The sequence below is a fragment of the Phyllostomus discolor genome, chromosome 10, assembly GCF_004126475.2.
Source record: "Phyllostomus discolor isolate MPI-MPIP mPhyDis1 chromosome 10, mPhyDis1.pri.v3, whole genome shotgun sequence".
Lineage (NCBI taxonomy): Eukaryota > Metazoa > Chordata > Mammalia > Chiroptera > Phyllostomidae > Phyllostomus > Phyllostomus discolor.
In genome coordinates, this window is record NC_040912.2 from 70,827,172 (window position 1) to 70,845,889 (window position 18,718).

General features: G+C 35.4%; 1 protein-coding gene across 3 annotated transcripts in view; it reads right to left on the minus strand.

Annotated features, from left to right (window-relative positions):
* Nucleotides 1–18,718, minus strand: part of IQUB (IQ motif and ubiquitin domain containing) — an 85,983-nt gene that overhangs the window by 34,412 nt on the left and 32,853 nt on the right. For all 3 annotated transcript variants that reach the window (XM_036010860.1, XM_028525821.2, XM_036010859.1), the window contains exon 7: nt 6,471–6,681. In XM_036010860.1, coding sequence (XP_035866753.1) covers nt 6,471–6,681 — 211 coding nt within the window. The remainder of the gene's footprint in view (nt 1–6,470; nt 6,682–18,718) is intronic.

The window sequence follows — 18,718 nt, forward strand, 5'->3', positions numbered from 1 at the left end:
GTACTCTTCCTATGTTATATTCCAGACATGATTAGTTTTCCAGCATATTACAGGGATAGTGCAGAATATATAAATTACATTTATATACCATTTATGTAATTAGAAATTATATTTTTCTGCTATTAAAATGCCAGGTTACTTTAACACCAGTCTTTAAATTGGAAAGTATATATCTGAAGCCATAGTGTTATTTCTGCTAACCACTGCTTTTCACGACATCCTGTTTTACAGTGTTACCAGACCATCTCTTCTTCCTCTTAAACTTCAATTTGAAATCATCCAGATCAGGTAAGAACTTGCTAGTCATGTTCCTTATAAGGATCTACTCTGTCCCTCACCGGGAATACATTATTTAAACACTGTATGCCCTGGTTTGTCCTAAAAGAGGATTTGTAAAAGAGCTAAATAATGTTATACAAGTGCAGGAAATCCATAATTGATGAGTTTATCATTTAAGAGTAGCAACCAAAAGGAACTTTTAAAAATTGAATAAATTCCATATCCCAAAAGGTAGTATACAAATGAAGAGAAAAAAAATGTTTGCTTGTGGAAATAATAACTGAAAATATTTATTTCATTATATGGATATTCCCAGAAAGCAGAAAACAATTAAATGATACTAGTAAGCCTATCTTACTTCCCAGTTTTACATTAGAAACCTTTCAGCCCAGCAATACATTTAGGCCACTAGGGTATTATTTAAGGTATTCTGCCAACCTAAAAGAGCAAGATGTTCTCCATCAGATGAACAACCTTCCTGTAAGTCTGTAATGAGGGATGGAACATGGCATCAGAAATAGACCATGTTCCAGCTACTGATAAGAAACAGAAAAACACAGGAATCAGGAGCAGCGAGATGAAATAAATTTGACATCTCATTTGACCATTTCCAGAACCGTACATAGAAGACATTGAGGGAAACAAGAGAGATTCTGCCCCGCTTTCGTAAAATAAATTCCCTAGGGGTGATTTTTAAAAATGTAACAATATATTAGTTTTCTGGGGCAGCTATAAAAAGTACCATAGGATGGGTGACTTAAAAAAAATTAAAAATATTTCCTCACAGTTTTGGAGGACAGAAGTTCAAGATCAATATGATGGCAGAGTTAGTTTCTTCTGAGGGCCTCTCTCCAAGGCTTGTGGATGGCCGTCTTCTTTGGTGTCTTCATATGATCTTCTTTCTGTGCATGGCTGTTTCCTAATCTCTTCTTTTTATAAGAACATCAGTCAAATTGGCTTACGTTCCACTCAGAGTACCTAACTCATTCTTAATGATCTCTTTAAAGGCCCCATCTCCACGTACAGTCATTCTGATACACTGGAGATTACGACTTCAATATATGAATTTTAGGGGAACAAAATTCAGACCATAACAAATGCCAATTAACTCTCAATATTTTTAAAAAGAAAATGATATTAAATAAATCGGTTCATTTGAAAAAAATACATTTATTTCCTTATCTTTTTTGACAAATGACCTAATCTCCAGGGTCTGAAGTTCAATTACAAAATGGAAGTACAAGACTAGTATTTAAAGTCCATACACGTTTTAAAATTTCTGAGATCTAATTACAATTTAAAAATTAAAAAATAACAGTACATCTTTTCCACCACTGCCAGCTCATATGCATCTTCTTTTTCAAATTCTCATCACTAAACAAACAAATAAACAAACACAAACCCCAATAAATAAGTAAACTTCTCATCACAGACTGGAAGCCTGAACATCAAGAACCAAGAAAGAGTCAGAATCCCAGGGCCAGATACCAATGAACTGGGCCCAGTATTTCCAGAAGCTAAAAGTCTAGGTACCTTAAGCTCAAGAGATAATAATTACAGTCAGAAAACATGGTAAACTCAAGTCAAAACAAAGAAAATGTTTAGAAGATTCAGTTTAACACATTTACTAGACATACTGAGCAAGGCCCTATCAGATGCCATAAGTAAAAAGGTGAACAATTAAGAGAGTGGTGTGTGCAGAGAATAATGGGGCAAGGAAAATTGACTCTGAGCTGTATCCATGCTGCTGGGAGAGGCTCCTCAAAGATGTTGACCCCTATGCTGAGTCTGAGATAAAAGTGACAATTCAGATCAATGGGTAAGTGAATGAATGAATGAATGAACAAATGAATAAAATTTTAAAAGACATGAAAATCAAACATGTTTGCATGGATATAGTATTGTATCTGACTCATTATATTAACTTATGCAGTTAAATCCATTTGTTAAATTGATATCATTTCACTTAATAACCAAGGGACAGATTATTTGAAGGAAATGTTAAAATTCCTATTAGGCAATGTAATTCAAACTATGCAATTGACACTCTCCACCACAAGAGGGCAGCAGCTTGAAATACTGGAGTTAAGAACATGGACTGAACCTGTACTATTAAACAGAAGACTGGTATAAATTACAACAAAACAGACTTAAAAAGTATTCATCTGAGAGTTTAAATTTAGAATTGTAGGACTAGAAGAAAACTGAGAAATGTGTTTTATATAAGAAATTTCACTTTTATTTTCCCTATAAATCATGTGTAGAAATAAAAAAATACATTTGTTCTACTTTAATATGGAAAATCTGTATAAAATCATTTACCATATAACAGTAACTAAGACATGCATAGATCTTTGTACTTTTTAAAGTGCTTTCATGACTGTAATATTTTATATTTTTCCCTTTATATAGCCTTCTGAAGTCGATATGTCAGAAATTATTAAATCCTTTTATAGATGAAGAAACTGAGGCTTAGAAAAAATAAGTAACTTTGACTTCCAGCCAAGATGGAGGCATAGGTAGATACACTTTACCTACTTGCACAGACAAAAGAAGGACAACCACAAAGTTAAAAACCAAAAATATCCTGAACTTCCAGAAAATCGAAGTGTATGGAAGTACGACAACTAAGAAGTTAAAGAAGAAGCATTCATTTAGACCAGTAGGAGGGGCAAAGATGGGCAGCCAAGGCTGACAGGATGCACGTGTGGCAAGTTGGCAGCTGGAGGACCAGGTGGTCCCACATGCATGAGGATAAACAGGGAGGAACAACTGGGGAGTGAGACAGTCCATACAACCCAGGGTTCCAGTGCAGGGAAATAAAGCTTCACAATCTCTGGGTGTATAAACCTGTGGGAATTGTGGTGGCAGGAGAAACTCCCAGTCTCACAGGAGAGCTCATAGGAGAGACCCACAGGGTCCTAGAATGTACACAAACCTGCCACCTGGAAATGAGCACCAAAAGGGCCCAATTTGCTTGTGGGTAGCAGGGGAAGTAACTGAAAGCCAGCTGAGAGCTGAGCAAGCTCCATTGTTCCCTCTCTGACCCCTTCCCTACACATAGCACCACCAAAAGCAACGTGGGTTGCCCCACCCTGGCGAATACCTAAGGCTCCACCTCTTACTATGTAAAGGCCAGCCGAGACAAAAAAAAAAAAATGGCCCAAATGAAAGAACAGGCCAAAGCTCCAAAAACAGAACTAAGCAATGAAGAGGAAGCCAACCTATCAGATGCACAGTTCAAAACACTGGTAATTAGGATGCTCACAGGATGACTATGGTTGTAAAGTAGAAGAAGAAGTAAAGGCTATGAAAAGTGAAATGAAGGAAAATACAAAGGGAATCAACAGTGAACAGAAGGAAACCAAGACTCAAATCAACAATTTGGCACAAAGGAAGAAATAAACATTCAATCAGAACAGAATAAAGAAACAAGAATTCAAAAAATGAGGAGAGGCTTAAGAACCTCTGGGACAACTTTAAACAGTCCAACATCTGAATCATAAGGGTGCCAAAAGGAGAAAAGGAGGAAAAAAAACCCCAGAAAACTTACTTGAAAAATAATGAAGAAATTCCCCAAGCTGGCAAAGGAAATAGTCTTCCAGAAGTTCAGAGAGTCCCAAAGAAGTTGGACCCGAGGAAGCACACATCAAGGCACATCATAATTATGTTACTCAAGATAAAAGATAAGGAGAGAATCTTAAAAGCCACAAGAGAAAAGGAGACAATTACCTACAAAGGAATTCCCATAAGACCATCAGCTGATTTCTCAAAAGAAATCTTACAGGCAAGAAGGGGCTGGAAAAAAGTATTCCAAGTAATGAAAGGCAAGGACCTACATCTAAGATTACTCTATCCAGCAAAGCTATCATTTAGAATGGAAGGGCAGATAAAGAGCTTCCCAGATAAGGTCAAGTTGAAGGAGTTTATCATTACCAAGTCTTTATTATATGAAATGTTAAAAAGACTTATCTAAGAAAAAAGATTATCAAAATATGAACAGTAAAACGACAACAAACTCACAGCTATCAACAACTGAACCTAAAAATAAAAACAACAACAAAAACAAATTAGGCAAACAACTAGGACAGGAACAGAATCACAGAAATGGAGAACATATGGAGGATTATCAGTGGGAAGGGGATGGGGGAACAGGGCAAAAGGTACAGGGAATAAGAAGCATAAATGGTAGGTACAAAATAGACAGGGGGAGGTTAAGAATAGTATAGGAAATGGAGAAGCCAAAAAACTTATATGTATGACCCATGGACATGAACGAAAGCAGAAGAATGATGGTAGGAGGTGGGTGCAGGGTGGAGGGGAATAAAAGGGAAAAAAATGGGACAACTGTAGTAGCACAATCAGTAAAATATATTTTTTTAAAAATAAGTAACTTGTATAAGTTAATACTACTACTAAGTAGTAAAGGTGGGACCTCATTTAGCATATTTCCTATTATTTTGCATAGTTACCTCTTAATCAAACAGAATAACAATGGTATCCTTTGGTTTATTCACATATGAATTTGGATTATTATTTGAATAGAGTTCTGTTACAGCAGATCTATAAAACTCTGCTGTATAGTTGTATAATTATCAGTACAATCTTTCACAGACACTTTGCCAACACTGCTGTCTGTTAAACTGCTAAACCTGGAAATAACCTTTGTTTTCATTTGACAGAGCAAATGGAAATAGAAGTAAAATTTAAAGTAAAACAAAGTATTTGCACAGGTCAACAATTAGGAGAAAGAAGAGGCAGATGTAGAAGTCTAGGGAGCAAGCTTAACTGTTACACTCTGCTGCATTCTTAAAGCCACTCAAATCTGCACGTGAGGTGCATTCATTAATTTTGCTGGCTGAACCTAGCGTTGAATTGTATCATTTTCAGTAAATAGTGCACTTTCATATAGCTATTTAAATATGTCCAATATCCAACATCTACAATTGTATTCAGTTAGGAAAAAGTGAGTTGGGTAACAGAACACACAATGATATCCACAAATAGTACATAAATAAAGTTATAATAAAATAAAATTTTGCTTAAAGTTAGTGTTATAAACCATCGTAGGAGTCAAAGACTGTTAATTCTTTGGGTTAAAAAAAAAACTCGTTCAACAAGAAGAAAAAAATAAAGCTATTTTTAATTTAAAAATTTTTCTGTGTTCACATGAGGCTAACTTCTCCACTTTCTAGCATCTAAAGCAACAGAAAATTTCTTCTGTTCCAGTTACTTCCATTTTAGCAAGTTACTTCTGAAAAAGCAGAAGCTAGAAATAGCTGCATTAGTACATTTCTAGGTTTCCCCTTCATTCATTTATTCATTCATTCAACCAATATTTGTTGCAATATGAGCTAAGCACAGAAAAACAGAGGTCATTAAAAAAATCAGTTTCTCTCAAAACTTACAACACAAGGGTGAAAGTTAATTTTAAACAAAAGGTGTATTACTATAAATTATGGTGTTATGAGTGAAAAGTTTGGAGTGCAATAGGATAGACCACTCGTACTCAGTCACAAAAGCCTCTGAGTAGAATACATTTAAGCTGAGCCTGGAAGGTAGGCAAGGCGACAGGCTTTAGGAAGAACAGTGTCTCTACTGCCCTGAGTAGAGAATACTTCGCTTGTTTGAAGAACTGAAGTTTCTAACTGTGTCAATAAATGACTAGCACACATTGTATGAAAGAAAAGAGGCATCGAATTCAAATGGGTTGAAAATGTACATTTACATATTATGATAAATGGAAGGGAATCAAAGGCGTTGCCCAGCCCCTCACCTACCGAGCAGAATCAGAGACAGGATGCTGGACTGAGGAACTGGAGACGGTTCAACTCTGGGTTCACAAATTCCTAAACTGTCAAAGAACTTATTAAACAATACTTCTTTGTCTCACAGGGATAAGGATCAAATGAGACAATATACAAAACCCGTATAATTTACCCACTGTTAATATAAAAGCATTTCCAAATTCATTTCAGCCTTTATCCTGTCCCAAATGTAAGACCCTATTCATCATTTCAAATTGTCCCAAATTGCCCAATCTGATTGCCCTTGGGCATCAAATTGTCTTGATTCCCAAGACATTTTCCTAAAATAGTAAGGTCTTCCTTTTGTCTTTAATAGACCTGTTTTTTTCTACTAGTGAAAAATTATAAAATTAACATTTTATGCCAAGCCTATTTCAAACTTACATTCTAGTGCATTATACAAAAGTTCAAAATCTTCTTTTGTTTGAGGATTATGCCTCCGGTAATAGTCCAGTGCCTTCCATTCTTCTTTTTCTTCTATCTTTCTTTGTTCTTCCTGTTCTTCCCATTTTAACCTTAACATTTTTTGTCTTCTTAAATTCTTTACCACGTTTTTTGCATGCCATTGTCTATAGTAAGTCTGTAACACTATCACCTGTAGTTAAATTAAAAAGAAATAAAAGGTATCTACCATCAACTTTATCAGTCAATAAGCAAAGGCAACATTGATTATTTTTACTCCAATTCAATCACTACTAAAAATCTCTGAGTCTAGTTTCAGTTCCATGGCAGATATTCTCACATACAAGTGCATTATAACATGGATAATGCATGTCAGCTACTTGACTTTGAAATCTAGCAAACGCACCTTCATAGGAGGCAGACAGTATAATGCTTAAGAGCACAGGCTCTAATAAAATGTAGTTTAAATCTTCCCTGTGCTACTGACTAGCTGTTTGGTTTTATTACTTGCTGTCTCTGTGCTTTGGTACCCTCATCTGCAAAAGAGTGATATTAACAGTATACGTGTAAAGTGCTTAGCTTAAGCCTGGTACATAGCAAGTGCTTAATAAATACAATTATTGTAGAATTGTATATCTAAAACCTATATAATTGTATTAACCAATGTAATGCAATAAATTCTATTTAAATACTATTATTTAAATTATATTAATTTGTTATATTAATTATCTCTATTATTGAGTAGTAATTTTCTCTAATTTACCTTATTGTCATTAGCATAAGCTCATATTTGAAACAAAATTATATTTCCTAAACATATATCAGTAGGTTAATATGGCAGAAATCACCAAAGGCAGGTTAGATGAAAGGGAGACTTGAGCAAACAAGTATTTATTTAATTGGGAGAAATATAAATATGCCTGAGGGTCTACTGCAGGACTAGATCCTCACAAAACTTGCAATATAGCTGAGTTTATTTTTATTCACTAAATTCATAAATAAAAATAAATGTTGAGAGGCTGGATCAAGATGGCAGGGAATATGTTGATACAGTCCTTTCCCTTGTCCTAATCCCTGATAATTAAATACAATTATATAAGCAAATATAAGTAGCCCGATTGGATCATACCAAAGGAGTCCTCCAAAGGAAAAGAAACGTTGAAGAATGTCCTCCAGAAAGGAGACAGGTGGGATAAATTGAAGACGGAGTCTAATCATACACTGGACAGGCAAACTAGAAAACACAGAAGTGACTCCAACATGGCTTCCAGCCCGAAACTGGTGGATCTGGGTGCAGTATGGTCCTTAGGACAACTAGCAAGGTGACTGCTTGAAAAAGCAAAAGGGACAGGCTCCTCTAAAACAACTTAGTTAAAGAGCAACAGAGGTATTTGCCTCTAGGCAAGCGGACGGAGTTAGTGCCCCAGAAGGCTGGTGACACCCAGGATGAATAGAAGAAGCCCCCTCTCCAGAAAACTAGCTCTCTCCCAGAATCGAGCCTTGCCCATCCTCTAACACCACTGGGCAAGAATGTGGTAAACAAATATGTTATGACACACTGGACATCAAAAATCTCAAATACTCTGAGAACACACCCAAGAAAAACCCAACGTTTGAGAAAAGCCAACAAAACAAAAGATGGCTGGTTCAACAGAGAAGGATTTACATTTGTATGAAACTGAATTACTAGTACAATGGGTCTCAAAAGCATGAAGCCTAGACCAGCAATATCAACATCATCTGGAAAATTGTTAGAAATGCAAATTCCCAGCTGGCCCCTGCCCCAGCTATAGAATCAGAAATTCTGGGGTGGAGCACAGAAGAAATATATTTACAAGTTCTCCAGGTATTTCTGAACAATGCCAAAGTTTTACAACCACTCTGCTAGTGGTTGTAAAAACACGACAAAATAAAAAACAAGACCAGACTAGATAAACATTTTAGAGTGGAAGAAAAGGATATTAAATCACTATGAAAGAATGAAGAAAGACTCTGACAAAATTTTTATTTTTGAAATTTTACAAATCAATAGAACATTAGCTTGAGTGCTATTAAATTTGTTAAACTTACTAGAGACACCAAAACACAATGGTTTAAACAATGTGGAAGTTTTTTTCTCTTTTTTTTTATTGTTGTTCAGTTACAGTTGTCCCACCTTTTCCCCCCTGTTGCTCTCCCCTCTCACATCAAAATCCAGGGATCGGAAAGCAGTTTAGGGCTAGAAGGACACTCAGACATATTCAACAAATGGCTTCCCACTTGTGTGTCCTGGATGGCTATACACTGCTCATCATCTTCAAGACAGTAGAACAGGGGGAAAAGAACAAAAGAATTGCAACCCAGTCACTTTGAGAGTGCCACACATCATTCCCCCCTCACATTTAGTTTCTGGGCTCACCAATACACAAAAGAGGTAATGACATGGGGTCTTCTGTTGTGCAGCCATGAGCCCAGCAAAGCTTTATTACAATGGGAAGAATGGACATTGGCTGACAACTGGCAGTTCACTGTAAGCTAATCTGCAGAATACACAGCGCCTAAGAGGGAATTAGTAAGCATGAAACTTAGCAAGAAAATATTTTCAGATGCAGGATAAATGGTCAAAAACATTAGAAAGAATGAAGGAATATTAAGAGACATGTAAGATAAATGTAGTAATTAAGAGACATGTAAAATAAATGACACAAGTTCCAGGCAGAATGAAGAAAGTTGATTTTTAAAATTACTCAAAATACAGAAGATGATGGATAAACCTAGAGGATATCATGCTGAGTGAAACAAGTCAAACAGGGGAAAAAAATACTATGTCATTTCACATATATGTGGAATCTTTAAAAAAGCTAAATAAACAAACAAAACAAAACAGAAATAGATTTGTAGATACAGAGAACAAACAGACAGTTTCCAGAGGGAGGGGAGTAAACAGCTGGGTGAAAGGGAATAGAGGCACCCAGTTTCAGTTAAAAAATAAATAGCCCATGGGATTGTAATGTACAGCACAGGAATATAGTCAATAACATCACAACTCTGTAGAATGACAGATGGTCACTAGACTTATCGTGGTGATCACAATGTAAGGTATATAAACATGGAATCACTATGTTGTACACCTGAAACTACAATATCTTATTTCAACCATACTTTCATAAAGTAATTTTAAAAAGAATAATATTTCCCCAAACTAAATAAAGACAGGAGCTCTCGACAGAAAGGGTCCATCACCAAGTCTCAAGCATATCACAATAAGCTTACTAAAGATAAAGTGAAAATTCTAAAGGCTTTCAGAAAGAGTAAATAAAGAGATGAAATCTGATTGACATCAGACTTTAATCAAATACAGCTTCAAAATTATAAAGTAAATTAACTTTAAAAATAAGTGTTGGTGTACCCATTCAAATTAAAACCCAAGAATGAGAGTCATTCAGTAGGACTGAGATGGTATACCTCCCATGCATAATTTGAAATAATTACTACAGAATGTGTTCTAGCAAGAAGAATAAATTAAAGGGTCATAAAGAGTGAACAAAAATTTTTTAAAAAGTTATTAAGTTGAATACATTTTATTTGAAAAAACTCAAATACATTTTATCAATGTAAACATATAAAAACAATCTGAAGTTATACTAATACAGTAAATTATAAATATGTAATAAATTATATATATGTATTTATGTAAAATTGTAATTCTAGATCAAATCCTCACTGGATAGGAAGAATGAGGAAGGGGGAGAAGGAAATAAAGAGAAAAAAGCCTGCTAAAGTTCCTTGACTTATGCCTGGACAAGATATAGAGCCTGATTAAATATGCATTTGGTACTAAAAAATAAGGTGCATTAAAAATTTTTACGAAGCCCTGGCTGAGTAGTTCAGTTGGTTCGAGCACCATTCCGATGTGCAAAGGCTGCAGGTCCGCATAAACAGGTGGAACAACAATCGATGTTTCTTTCTCTCTCTCTTTCTCTTCCCCTTTCTCTAATACCAATTAATTTTTAAAATCAATAAAAATAAATATATAATAAAAATAAAAATATTTGTGAGCAACCACCAAAAGTCAGAAATAAAGTATCTATTATTGAACTATAAAAGAACAAAAAAATGTAAAGTTTAGTCAAGCCAACAAAAATAAGGAAAGTTAGTAAAAGAATAAAAAATGAGAATGAATAACAAGTAAAAACCAAAATAAGATGGCAGGAATAAGTACAAAAATATCAATAGTCTTGCTTAAAACAAGACTATTGACCATAGTCTTTTAAACAAGACCATCTTGCTTAAAACAAGAAAAATTTAAAATAAATACTAAGCATTGAACTAAAAAACTCAAGAATAACATAAACATTATACAAGTGGAAAGGAGTCAGTGAAGTTAAAAGGAACCTATTAAAGGGAAACTGACTCCTTACACTGGCTTTTCACTAATCCCTCTGTTTAGTGCTCACATCTCACTTCCATCTCCCACAAAACCTCCAACTCACATTCCAAGATTTTATGGCGTAAAGTGATTCAGTTCTTGATTCCATCCCCCTCGGCAGACGTTTAGATTTTCACTTCCTCTCCTCAAGGAAGTAAGTTAACACTTCTCCATCTGCGTTACAACTTTTAAAAAAATCAACTGACATTTACTCTTCTCTCTTCTCATGTGTTCTTTGTTCCTATACATTTATACTTTTTTATTCCTTTATATCATTTTATTGGAACTTGGAAAGTACTGTAAAGATTTTCCTTTCCCCACCTCATATCCCCACCTCATATCTATTGTCTCCTACTTCCTTACTAATAAAACCTCAGTCTTTACAATATGGAGCAACAGTATGAAACTTTTAAAAAGTATTTATAACACACTTGAAGCAGGGAGTGTCATGTGACACAGCTCAGGTCAATGAGACATAAGTGAAAGTCACTCGGTGGAGCTTTCAAGGAAAGCTCTCGAAGGTGGCACACATGGGACATCCTACCTTCTGAGACTTCTCCTTTCTTTCTGCATTGGAAGCAGACATTATACTAAAGGTTAATTATCCATTTATTATCAAATGGTAACAATCTGACAATAAGATTGATGGAGTGGAAATGTAAAAATGTTTAGGTTCCTTATGACATTACAGGGCCACTATGAAATCTTTTTTAAAAATAAGACAGTAAAAATTAGTTTGGACTGAGAAAATAAAAATCTATTAGGCTGGGATAACAATTGCTAATGAAGTCAGCTACAAGTTAACAGCAAACAGACATTGAAGGAAAAATTGAAAAGATACAAATAAATGGAAACATATACTATGCTCATGGAAAGGAAGAATTAGCATTGTTAAAATATGTATATTACCAAAAACCATCTATAAATTCAATGAAATTCCTATCAAAATACTAATGGCATTTTTCACAGAAATAGAACAAATAATCCAAAACTTTATATGGAGCCATAAAAGATCCAGAATAGGCACAGGAATCTTGAGGGAGAAGAACAAAGTTGGAGGTATCATGCTACCTGATGTCAAACTATACTAAAAAGCTACAGGAATCAAAACAACATGGTGCTGGCATAAAACAAACACATAGATCAATGGAAAAGAATAAAAAGCTTAGAAACAAACCCATGTTTATATGATGAATTATTTATGAGAAAAGACATAGGAACAGTGTACTAAATAAGTAGGTTGCAAAAACTATACAAATATGTGCAAAAATGAAACTAGGGCACCTTCTTACACTATATATGAGAATAAACTAAAAATGGACTAAACACTTACATCTCCCTTCCTCAGAAGGGTGTAAGACTGTAAACCATAAAGCTCCTAGAAAAAAACATAGGGAGTAAAATCTCTTGACATTTCTCTTGGCAATATTTTTTCTGATATATCTCCTCATGCAAAGAAAATATCAAACTAAAGGCTTTCACAGCAAAGGAAACTATCAACCAAATAAAAAGACAATCTACTGAATGGAAGAAGATATTGAGCATATTTGCCAATGATACATCTGATAAGGGGTTAGTACCTAAAATTTAAAAGAACTCATACAACTCAATACCAAAAAAACAAATAATCCAATTAAAAAAACAGGGCAGAGTACTTGAATAGACACTTCTTCAAAGAGGACATACACATGGCCAATAGACATATGAAAAGATGCTCAATGTCATCACTAACAATCAGGGAAATGCAAATTAAAAACCACAATGAGATATTGCCTCCCACTTATCAAAATGACCATCATCAATAAATCAACAAACAACATGTATTGGTGAGGATGTGAAGAAATGGAAACCCTTTCCTTTGGTGGGAATGTAGACTGGTACAGCCAGTATGGAAAACAGTGTACAGATTCCTCAAAAAATTAAAAATGGAGCTGACTTGTAACCCAGTGATTCTACTTGTGAGTATATATCTAAAGAAACACAAAACATTAATTCAAAAGGATACATGCATTCCTACATTCACTGCAGCATTATTTATAATAGCTAAAATATGGAAGCAACTCAAGTGCCCATCAAAAGATGAGTAAATAAAAAATGGTGGTACATATGTACACTGGAGTATTACTCAACCATAAAAGAAAGTGAAAGGCTATCATTCATGACAGCATGAATAAACCTAGACCCCAAAGCCGCTTTTAAGTGACTTTCACCCCTTAGGGTCAGCCCCTACACAGCAGGTCATTTCCTGTAGTCAAGGCCATTCCTCAAAACCGATCAATTTGAGGGTCAATCCTATACACTGATGTCCCCACAACAATCAAGGCTCACCTACAACAGGAGGGCACACACAGCCCACACAAGGGACACCCCTGGAGCACCCAGATCAGATAATCAGGAAGACTGCACCACTGGGCCTACAGGGCGTCTACTACTTAAGGCCATTATACCAAGACCAGGAAACATAGCAGATCTAACTAATACATTGAAAAAACACAGGAAGTCAGTGAAATGGGAAGGTAAACGTGTCTCAAATGAAAGAACAGGAAAGAACTACAGAAAAAGAATGAAATTAAAAGGAGATGAGCAATCTAGCAGATTCAGAGTTCAAAAGTCTTGTTATAAAGATGTTTAATGAATTTAAGGGACGAATTGATTAACTGAGTGAGAACTTTAAGAAAGAGATAGGAAATAAAATGGAGATAGAAAACATAAAGAACCAGTTAGAAATAAAGAATACAATAAAGGGAACTAACAGTAGATTAGATAAAGTAGAGGATCAAATGAACAGTCTGGAAGACAAGACTGCAGAAAATACGCAATGAAAAGAATAAGTGGAAATAGTTTGGATCACCCTTAATAACCAACTATAGACAGCTGAAAAGGAGTCTTATAACCAAGGATTTACAGAAGAGGCCACATCAATACTTGTAGGAAGGGAGGAGAGTTAAAAGGGGCTGGCCCCACTCCCACTGATGGCAGCTGAGGTTCCTGTTGGATATCTCAGCTGCAGAGCTTCCCTCTGAGAAGCGTAGGGCCTAAACCCCAAGGAGGGCTACCCAGCCCAGACCACCAGAGCTGGTAAGAGGTGCCCACATAACAGCCCACTGTGAAAGCAGACACTGGTGGCATTTCTATACACCAATGATGAACTATCAGACAGACAAACTAAGAAAACAATTCCACTTACTATTTCCACAACAACAACAAAAAATAAGATGCCTAGGAAAAAATTAACCAAGGAGGTAAAAGACCTGTTACTTGAAAATTATACCACATTTAGGGAGAAACCAAAGAAGATACAAATAAGTATAAGTATATACTGTGTTCGTGGATAAGAAAAATTCACATCATTAAAATGTCCATTGTACCCAAAGCAATCTAGAGATTCAATGCAATTTCTATTAAAGCACCAATGACATATTTCACAGATATTCCAAAAATTTATATGGAACTCAGAAAGACCTTGAATAGTCTCAGCAGCAATCTTGAGAAAAAAAGAAAAAAGCTGGAGTGTCAAAACGCCTAATATCAAATTATACAAGGCCACAGTAATCAAAACAGCCCGGTAATGGCATAACAACAAGCATACAGATCAACAGAACAAAACAGAGAGCCCAGAAACCAAAACCATGCCTATATAGACAATATTTGACAAAGGAGGAAAGAGCATAAAATGGAGTAAAGACAGTCTCTGCAATAAATGATGTTTCGAAAACTTGGACAGGTACTGGAAATAAATGAAACTAGACCACCAACATACATTATACACAAAAATAAACTCAAAGTGGATAAAAGACTTAAATGTAAGTTGTGAAGCCATAAAAATCCTAGAAGAAAACATTGGCAGTAAAACCTCAGACATCTCTCATAAGAAAATTTTTGCTGATGTGTCCTCCTAGGGCAAAGAAAATAAAGAAAGAAATAAACTAGTGGGGCTACATCAAACTAAAGCTTCTGCACAGCAAGCGAAGCCATCAACAAAATGAAAAGAGCACCCACTATATGGGACAAAATATTCACCAGTGGTACATCTGATAAGGAGTTAATTTCCAAAATATATAAAATATTTACATACACAATGTAACACCAAGAAGACAAGCAATTCAATTTAAAAATGGGCAAAGGACCTGAATAGACTTTTCTCAAAGAGGACATTCAGGTGGCCAATAGAGGTATGAAAAAATGTTCAACATCATTAATCATGAAAGAGATACAAATTAAAACTACAATAAGATATCACCTCATACTTACCAGACTTGCATCAATAAATCAACTAACAACAAATGCTGGTGAGGATATGAAAAGGGAAGTCTAGTGTAGTCTTGGTGGGAATACAGACCAGTACAACCACTGTGGAAAACAGTATAGTGTTTCCTCAAAAATTGCAAATTGAACTGTCTTTTTGACCCAGCCATCCCACTTCTGGTAATATATCCTAAGAATCCTGAGACACCACTGTGAATGAATATAAGCATACCTATATTAATAGCAGAATTATTCACAATAGCCAAGATCTAGAAATAGCCCAAATGCCTACCAATAGATGAGTTGATAAAAATTTGTGGTACATTTACGCAATGGAATACTACATGGCCATACAAAAGAAGGGAAATCTTACCTTTTGGACAGCATGGATGGGCCTGGAGATTATCATGTTAAGTGAAATAAACCAGTAAGAGAAAGACAAATACCAGATGATCTCACTTATATGTGGAATCTAATAAACAAAATAAACTGACAAAATGGAAACAAGTTCTGGACACACAGAACAGGCTGACAGCTGACAGAGGGGAGGTGGGATGGGTGACTAGATGAAAGAAGGTGAAGGGATTAGCCAAAGAACATATACACATGACCCATAAACACAGAAAACAGTGTGGTGATGGCCAGAGAGAAGGGCGCAGGGCTGGGTGGAGGTAGGCAAAGGGAGGGAAAATGGGGATATCTCTAATAGTATTAACAATAGTTTAAAAAGCTATATTTCAAAGGAGCTCTGATAAACACTTAAAAATGCTTATATAAATGGTAGTTATATGTGAATACTTATAGTGTTATTTAAGTAAATGAATGTGTTCCCCACATTGTGCTACCTGTAATACTCATTTAAAGGCACATGTATAAAAGATATCTCTAACAATGCTATTTGAATATGTGTACAAATATATATCAAAAATACATTTAGCACACCCTTATTCATGGATTTCACTATATAAAGGTCACATGTATAAAATAGGTTTCTAAGCCTCTTGAATTCTGCTGCATCTGTATAATATTGTTTCAGTGAAATAATTTGGCCATTAAAGTGTGCCATATTTAATACAACTTGTAAAGCACTTCTATAAAAGGTGTTTTAAAGAATTAAGTACATACAGTGCCATTTCAGTGCATTAATGTCTTTATCAAACAGCACTGCACTTGATACATTTTGTAAAGGATCGCATATAAATCACATTTTAAGAATAAATATGTGAAGAGGTATTGTGTATTCTCTGAATAAATTTTCCACTACACTATGATGCCTGGAATTAACTCAATAAACACACACAAAAATAAGGATGGTATTAGAAACCTCTAGGATGACATCAAGAGTACCAACATTCTAATTATAAGAGTACCACAAGGAAAAGACAGAAAGCAAGAGACTGAGAACCTATTTGAAGAAACAAGGGTAGAAAACTTCTTTAACCTGGCAAAGGAAATAAATGTACAAGTCCAGGAAGTACAGAGAGTCCAGAACAAGATGAAACCAAAGCCCCACACCAATGCACGTCACAATTATAATGCAAAAGTTAAAGAAAAAGAGAATCTTAAAAGTAGCAAGAGAAAAGCAGTTAGTTATGTATAAGGAATCTCCAAGAAGACTGTCAGTTGATTTCTCAAAAGAACTTCAGGACAGAAGAGATTGGCATGAAATAGTCAAAATGATGGAAAGCAAAAATTACCTACCAAAATTACCAAAATTACTATATCCCCCTAGGCTATCATTTAGAATCAAAGGAGAGAGAGTGTCCCAGACCGAAAAGAGAGGGAAAAAAAGGAGTACATCACCATTAAACCATTATGATAAGAAATTTAAAGGGTCTTGCTTAAAAAGAAAAAAATCAGAACTACAAGTAAGAAAACATAGGAAAGAAAGAAATTCTCACTGACAAATGCAAGCACACAATAAAAGCAGTGGATCAGGCAAGTCTATAGTTAGTACAAAGGTTAAAAGGCAAAAGTAGGAAGATCATATGTAATTACAATAAATAAAGGGATACACACAAACACACACAAAAGTAGTAAAATATAATGATAAAATAAACGTGAAAGGTGTGGGTAAAAATTGTAGATTTTAAATATGTTTGAACTTAAGTGACCATCACCTTAAAACAGGCTGCTATAAACATAACTTGGTCTATAGGAAGCACCTGGTAACCATAAACCGAAGATCTATTAACAGATATACAAAAAATAAGAAAAAGGAATCCAAACACAACAGTATAGAAAGTCATCAACATATAAAAGAACAACAGAATAAGCAAAAAACTGTGGTACATTTACACAATAGAATACTAAACAGCGGAAGGAAGGAAGGAAGGAAAGAAGGAAGGAAGGAAGGAAGGAAGGAAGGGAGAAAGAAAGGAAGGAAGAAAGAAGAGAAAAGAAAAAGAAAAAAGAGAAAGAAAAGAGGAAAGAGAGAGAAGAGGAAAGAAAGAAAGAAGAAAGAAGAAAGAAAGAAAGAAGAAAGAAAGAAAGAAAGAAAGAAGAAAGAAAGAAGAAAGGAAGAAAGAAAGAAAAGAGAGAAAGAAAGAAAGAAACTAAGAAAGAAACAAAGAAACAAAGAAACTACCCTTCATGGCAGCATGGATGGAACTGGAGAGCATTATGCTAAGTGAAATAAGCCAGGCAGTGAAAGACAACTAACATACGATCTCACTTCTAAGTAGAACTTAATCAATAAAACAAACAAATGAGCAAAATAGAACCAGAGGCTTGGAAATAAAGAAAAAACTGACAGTGACCAGAGGGGTAGGAGGAGGATAATGGGGGAAAGTAAGGGAAGAGGAAAGGCAAGGAACATGAATAGAGGACTCATGGGCACAGACAATGGTGGTGGATTGACTGTGGGAGTGGGGGATGATGGGGAAGGAGAGAGCAATGAGGGAAAAGGTGGGACAACTGTAACTGAAAAACAATTAAAAAAGAAAGAGGACTATAAAAATAATCAGAAAATAATTAATAAAATGGCAATAACTATATACCTATCAATAATTACTTATAAATAAATTAAATGCTCCTATGAAAAGACATAGGACGGTTGAATGGATAAAAAAAACAAGACCTACATATATGTTACCTACAAGAGCCCCATTTCAGATCATAAGTGCCTGAACCTGGCCCACTCTGGATCCACTCCCAATCAACCCAGAATCAATAAATTTGGTGGCCAGTTTCAGACAACAGAGCACATTGGGGTGAATCCCACTCTATAGCATGCACTCCAACACAGCAGCTTGAACACTTTGGTCATATCAATACTCACAGCCCTCAGCCTGAAGGTCAACTCCAACCAATGATATGCCAATAACAATCAAGGCACAACTACAACAGGAGGGCACACACAACCCACCCAAGGGACACTCCTGGAGACCTGGTTCAGGTGACCAAGGAGACTGAGCCACTGGGCTACCAGGATACCTACTATATAAATCTACCCTGCCAACTTGGGAGAATATAGCAGATATAACTAATACCAAGAAACAAACACAGAGAGACAATGAAACTGAGGACACAAAGATCCATGTCCCAAATGAGAGGACAGGAAAATCCCCAGAAAAAG